The 7094-nt window shown below is 40.4% G+C and overlaps 1 protein-coding gene across 1 annotated transcript; it reads left to right on the forward strand.

Annotated features, from left to right (window-relative positions):
- Positions 1-5942: 5942 nt before the first annotated feature.
- On the forward strand, positions 5943-6588 carry LOC129150101 (phosphatidylinositol-glycan biosynthesis class F protein-like). The gene has a single exon (XM_054720292.1). The coding sequence runs from the start codon at positions 6019-6021 to the stop codon at positions 6586-6588; it is 570 nt and encodes a 189-aa protein (XP_054576267.1). The 5' UTR covers positions 5943-6018.
- The last annotated feature ends 506 nt before the right edge of the window (positions 6589-7094 follow it).

Genomic DNA, 7094 nt, shown 5'->3' on the forward strand with positions numbered 1-7094 from the left:
TCAGGTGAGGATTAACAAATAAACAAACAAATAAATAAATAAATAGGAATGCATATATTCTCAAATTTAGTTTCTGCATTTCTCCTTTTCTATTATAGTCCATTTAAATTAATACATGGACTGAGGAAATTTAATTAGAAGAAATTATTGTATTAGTTTCAAATATAAAAGGGAACTGTAAAATAAATTTTATTTAAAATTTTACATTCAAGGCCAGCCAGGTGGCTCAGTTGGTTGGAGTATCCTACCATATACCAAAAAGATTGCAGATTCCATTCCTGGTCAAGGCACACACCTGGGTTGGGGGTTCAATCCCCAGTCCATATGAGTGTAGGAGGCAATCTATCAATCTCTCTTTCTCTCTCACTTTCTCTCTCACTTTCTCTCTGCTCCTTCCTTTCTCTCTAAAAAAATAAATAAATAAGATCATATCCTCAGGCGAGGATTAAAAAGTAATTTACATTCAATGTCTGTTGTGCTGCTTATTGTAATTTTTAAAATAATATTTATTCAAATTTTTAAAAATCCAAATCTATTGATTCACATAAGCACATAATTCCCAATCTACACTAATAAAAGAGAAAGATGCAAATTGACCATACTGTCGTGACACCCACCAGCCAATCAGGAGTGAGCATGCAGATTAACCCAACAAAGCTGGTGGGTTAATTTGCATATGGCGACAACGCAGGCATTCCGCACCACCCCAACAGCTCCAGACCTCTGGCAGCATGGGAAGGCGGAAAGGCGGCTCTCATCGGAGCGAAGGCAGTGCCAGCAGTCAGGGGAAGGAAGGCCCATTCTTGCACAAATCTTCATGCATTGGGCCTCTAGTAATAAATAAAGATATAGAAAGTGAGCTATTACTCTGCTTCTGGATTTATAGGTTTTTAAAAAATATGTGTTTCCTATGCCAAGGAAACAAATGATCCTTTAACTATGTCCAAACCATGTCTTGACCACACAACTCATGAAATTATATTATCCCTTTTGCTTGTGATGGAGAAATTTCTTTTTGCCTTTTCTTCCCTCCTATCATGGTCTCTGAATCAATTATTTATCCATATTGAAAACAGTATCTTCCTAATTAGATTCTGAGCTTCTTTCATATTTTACTTTTCCTAACAATTAACAAAATATCTGACATATACTAGTTATTCAATAAACATTCACTGAACTCATGAAGTATGAATTAATGAATAAATCATAATCATTTCTTCAGTATTGGCAATATATGCAATGATGAAGGCATTATTTTTAAGTGGCTTTTATTCAGAGAGTAAAACTATCTCACTTTTCTTTATTACTTTTCCATTCTCATTTCTATAACTCCTAGGAATCAGATATATTCCAATGCACATTTTCTAAAATTGTTAGCCATTTGATAGTAAATCTCAAGATTAGAAAACAGTTGGTGAAATTTGAATAAGCTCTGTAAGTTAGATAATAGTACTGTTAGCAACTAAATGGTACCAGAATGTTACCAGCGATTAGACCTCAATTCAACAATCTCAATACTTGAGTTCTGGCTAAGAAAGAATTCAGAGCCAAGACTCAAATACAAGCAAAGTTTATTTAGAAAGTCACAGAAGTAGAAGTAAGCCATATAAGAAGTAAGCCAGCTGGATTGCATGGCCTCGGGAAACAAGTTACACAGGCAAAAGAAAGGCCCTTGAAGCATAGGAAAAAGAAAGCAAGGATATATGCACCTGGGGAAGAAGAGGGTGTGCTCCCAAGAGAGACAGACACAAGAGTCCTTTGTCTTGAGGGTTTTTATCTAAAGGTCTCAGGGGAGGATCTCAATGGAATATTCATGAGCTTTCCAGGTGTGTCCTTTCAGGGCCATGGTCTCTGCTGATTGGTCACCACAGCTGGTCCTGATGTGAGCTGTGGTTTCACCCTGCCTGCCTTGCTGCTTTTCTGGACCTGGCATGCACGGGCTTGTATGGGAGTCATAGGCTATTCTCTGGTCCCCTTGTTCCTCCTCTAGAGGGGTCTTCCACATGACTAGTGACATGCCAGGGGAGGAAAGGTCAAGGGAAGGTCCAAACCACATATCCAGTGATATGCTAGGAGAGAAAAGATCATCATGGGGGTGAGTTCTCAAACTACATTTGTCCATTGCTAGGCACTCAGGGCTTACCTGGCTCTTGGTTCCTGCTTTGCTCATGTCTAGCTACCTATTACCTTACTATATTGACTGTTAATTTCCTTATTGTGTACTGTAATAATGTAAGATAATGTTCTTATTTTTAGGAAATACATACTTAAGTATTTAGGGGGAAAGAAACATTATGCCTACAATTCATTCTAAAGTTGCTGAGAAAATGTCCATGACAGAGACACAGAAAGAGAGAAACAGAGACAGAGGAGAGAATGGTTAAGCAAATGAGGTAAAATGTTAACATTTGGGAATTAGGGTGAAAAGTATATCATAATTCTTTGTACTAATGTATGCAACTTTTCTGTAAATCTGAAATTATTTCTTATTTCAAACTAAAGAAATTTTTAAAATAGTAATGTTAAAATGATTAAAGAAGACAATTTAGGTGATGCAAAAAAATTTTATCACTTCATGAAGCAAACACTCTATTCAGAGAAAGGTAAAATGGGATGTGAGGCAAAGATCTTTTATAGGATAAAAGATCAAGAACAAGGAGAAAAATAGAAAATATTTGATTGACTGGGGGCACATAGTCAACTTTGTTTGAGTGAGATGGAACAAGGAAATAAATGCACAGCCCAGAGTTGGCTTGGTGCTTGGGAATTGGCTAACTAGATAGACTGTGCTTCTGGTCAAGCAGAGCAGTCACAGGGACATGAAAGTCACCTACGTTCAGTTTGCTAACATGGCACTCCAGGCAGGAAAGGCTGTATCTTGGACCTAGAAATTTATTTCAACAGTAATCTTTTTTTTAAATATATTTTTATTTATTTTAGAGAGAAGAAGGGAGAGGGAGAAACATCAATGTCAGAGAAACATCAATGTCAGAACCATCGGTCTGTTACTTCCAGTATGTACCCAGACCAGGGACCGAACCCACAACCTGGGCATGTGCACTGACTGGGAATCGAACTGACAACCTTTCAGTGCACTGAACGACACTCAACCAACTGAGCCACACCAGCCAGGGTGACAATAGTCTTTATTTGACTGGTATTTATTTTTATCATTTATAAAGATTTTTCACATACCACATTATCTCACTGAATCATACTCAGAGCTTTGCCCCCCTTTTTTTTCTCTAAAAATGGAAACAAACTCAGAGAGTGTCTACATTAAAGCATCAAAACGAATACCAAAGACTTCCAACTTGAAGCACAGAGTTATTTGTTCTACAGACCATTCTTTATAATTAAAAAGTACTCAAATCAATTGCCTTAAGATATTTTAAGAATTTTGTGTCATTAAGGAGCATTGTTAAAAAAACAAAAACAATTGTTCAAATAAATGAATTTAGCCTTGTTTCTCCACACTGAAAAGCATCAGAACCATCAAAACCTATCGACCCTGCTCCAAGCCAATGTGACTCAATGGCTGAGCATTGACTTCGAACAAGGAGGTCATGGTTAGATTCCTGGTCAGGGCACATGCCCAGGTTGCAGGCTCCATCCCCAGTGGGGTGTGTGCAGGCAGCAGCTGATCAATGGTTCTCTCTCATCGTTGATGTTTCTGTCTCTCGTTCCCTCTCCTCTTCTCTCTCTGAAATCAGTAAAAAAGTTTTTTAAAAAAACACCTACCTATCCTACCAATGCTGTATTGGACCCATCTGCTCTCCCCTGATCTCCCCTCACACTCATTTGTTGATGGCAGCGGGAACAGTACCAGGTGTTAGACTGGTGGGGTCAGACCAAACCGTGATTCAGCAACCTCAATACTTGAGTTCTGGCTAGAAAATAATTCAGATCCAAGACTCATACTATAAAAGAACACTTATTTAGAAAATCACAGAGGTGAAAGAAATGAGTGGTAGAAGAAATGGGTTTAGGAAAGAAGTTACAGAGGCAAAAGAAGGACCCTTGGAGCTTGGGAGTGAGGAAGGCAATGGCCTGAGTGGAAGGGGAGGAGGCAGGGGAAGGGAGCACTCAGGGTCCTCCATCCTAAGGGTTTTAAGGGTGGAGATTTTAGGGGAGCTCCCAGAGAAAGAGCTCAATAGAATAGTCAGCAGCTTTCCAGGTGTGTCCTTTCAGAGTTGGGGTCTCTACCTACGCTGATTGATCGGTCAACACCTGGGCAGGGGGTCATTATCCAATGCAGCTGTTCCTGAGGACAGGCTTGGCATCTTTATCTGGTTTTTCTGCTTTTCTGGGCCTGGAGCCAAAATACAACTGAGGCCTAGCTGTTATCTCTAGGGAGGAAAGGTCAGGGGGTCTAAACTGCATGACCAGCAATTTGAAAGGGAGGGTCCACACCACATGACCAGGGTTATGTTAGGGGAGGAAAGGTCACCCTGGGGCAAGGTCCCACTCTACAAGTGTCTGGTGCTACTCACCTAGAGCTTTCCACTCTGGTGCCCTTTTGTTTCTGGCCCATCTTCCCTGCTCTGTTTATGTCTGTCTAACAGCCTATCACATACCCATAGCCACCCTGATGATCACTGCATTATGTACAGGGATCATAAATATGTGAGGATAGCAAATATACTCAGATTCTTCATAAAATAGGATCAAAAGGAATTTGTGAGGGAATAAAGTGAAATACAGTCATTTCTCTCTATCTACAGGATCCATATCCAAGGATTCAACCAACCATAGTTCAAAAATATGTAGGCCTACTAAGGGACTTGAGCATTTTCAAATTTTATATCGCTGGTGACTCTGGAACCCACAGATATTGAGAGATGACTATATATTAAATTGATGGTATGGACAATTCTGATTTCTTTTTTTTTTTTTAATATTGTTTATTTATTTCAGAGAGGAAGGGGGAGGGAGCGAGAGAGAAACATCAATGATGAGAGAGAATCATTGATTGGCTGCCTCCTGCACACCCCCTACTGGGGATTGAGCCCACAACCAGTCACATGCCCATGACCAGAATCAAACCTGGGACCCTTCAGTCCACAGGCAGATGCTCTATCCCATGAGCCAAACTGGCTAGGCAACACTTCTGATTTCTTACTGGCCCTAAACACATCTGATGGTACCCAAGTGCCTTGGAGAAATTGGGTTGTTTTAAAGGTGATTTTTACAAGCCACTCACACCCTTTAATTAACTATGAATTCTGGTGGCCTGAAAAGATAACCACAACTCCATACATGTCTCTCTAGGATTAATTTCCAGGGGTAGGGAATGTCTGGCCCTGAGGCCACATAAGGCCCTTGAAATCATTTGGTCTGGCCCTGCCAAGACATTAAGGATGAGTAAATGTTTGACCAAATATAGCAGGCTAATTTTTACGTTGATAATTTTGTATGGCCCACACATGATGTTATAAATATCCAAATGGCCCTTGGCAGAAAAAAGTTTCCCTACCCCTGATTTACACCCTGGAAGATTAGGAATGAATGTCTTTTACACATAACTTATTGATTTCCATATGCCATTTTTTAATTTCAAAAATTATTTTCATCTTTTTCATTCAAAACTCTTCCTTGAATATTTTAACTACTACCAAATCATGCTAATACCATTGTAATTAATGTAGTTGTTATTAAACAGGAAAGTAGCAAATAGAATAAGGTGACCAGATTTTAACATTGGTAAAGCGGGACACCATTGACCGGGGGGGGGACCAGGGGGGTTCTTGATGAAAAATTTGGTCTATATTGTAATCACTTTTGGTTTATTTTAATGAAAGGAAATTCACTTCTTAGATCATCGTTGAATTTGCATCCTCTTTTCTTACTCATTATGTTAAAAATCTAAAAAAAATAATTTAAAATTATATTATAAATTATTATATACATATTGCTTAAAAACACAGTAAGGGAAGAGTCGCACCTGATGGTGGGAGGTGGTAGCTTCCCCTTCCCTTCGGCGGGCGGGAGCGTTAGACAGCCACTCAAGGAAACACCATGAAAAATACTGATATCAAGAGACTACTGTATACCCATCTTTTATGCATATTCTCAATTATTCTAAGCATCTTCATTCCATCAATCTTCTTGGAGAACTTTTCAATATTGGAAACTCACTTGACGTGGTTGTGCATCTGTTCTGTTTTTGTAACTTCCGTCAATCTAGTATTATATTTAGTGGTGAAACCAAATGCATCCACTAAAAGAAGTTCATTATCATACAAGGTAACCAGATTTTTGAAATGCTGTATCTACTTTCTTATGTCTTGTTTTGTCTTTCATGTAATTTTTGTTCTATATGGAGCACCATTAATAGAGCTGGTGTTGGAAACATTTTTATTTGCAGTGATCTTGTCTACTTTTACTACTGTACCTTGTTTGTGTTTGTTAGGACCAAACATCAAAGCATGGCTAAGAGTTTTCAGTAGAAACGGAGTTACATCCATTTGGGAGAATAGTCTCCAGATCACCACAATTTCTAGTTTTCTAGAAACATGGCTTGGAGCCTTTCCTATTCCACTCGATTGGGAAAGGCCATGGCAGAGACTGTATATATACTGTATTTAGAAAATTTAAGAAATATTAACAGTTACAAAGAAAGATTACAGGAAACCAAGATGGCGGCATAGGTGAAACACCTAACCTGCAGCCGGGCACAACAATTTCAAAGGCACAACTAGAGGTCAGAACGGACATCGTCCAGAACCACAGGAGAGCTGGCGGACTGAAATGCCCACAGCTGGGGGGAAGGAGAAGGCCACGGGGACAATCGGGGGAGCCGTAAAAGCCTGAGGTATGGAGAAACTGGCGGAGACACGAGCACGCGCGCCTGCGGGGAGGATGGAGCCGGAGAGGAAGGGGCGGCTGACGGCCTGGCCGGCGTTCACTGGCAGGAAGGAGATAAAGGCTCCGGATTGCGCTAAGCGCCGGCTCCGACTGCACTGAGCGCCAGTTCCGGGCGAAACCCTGGGAAGCCAGGCGCAGGCTGGGGGAATGAATCTGGGCTGTGGGGCGCAGGCACAGAGGAGCGGGGGAAGGCAGAGCTCCAGAGGCGCGCACGGGAAGGGGCGCAA

Source organism: Eptesicus fuscus, chromosome 8, assembly GCF_027574615.1.
Source record: "Eptesicus fuscus isolate TK198812 chromosome 8, DD_ASM_mEF_20220401, whole genome shotgun sequence".
NCBI lineage: Eukaryota > Metazoa > Chordata > Mammalia > Chiroptera > Vespertilionidae > Eptesicus > Eptesicus fuscus.

Bases quoted from the DNA above. Each gene is read 5' to 3' on its own strand.
- LOC129150101 (XM_054720292.1), top strand. From the start codon at position 6,019: ATGAAAAATACTGATATCAAGAGACTACTGTATACCCATCTTTTATGC.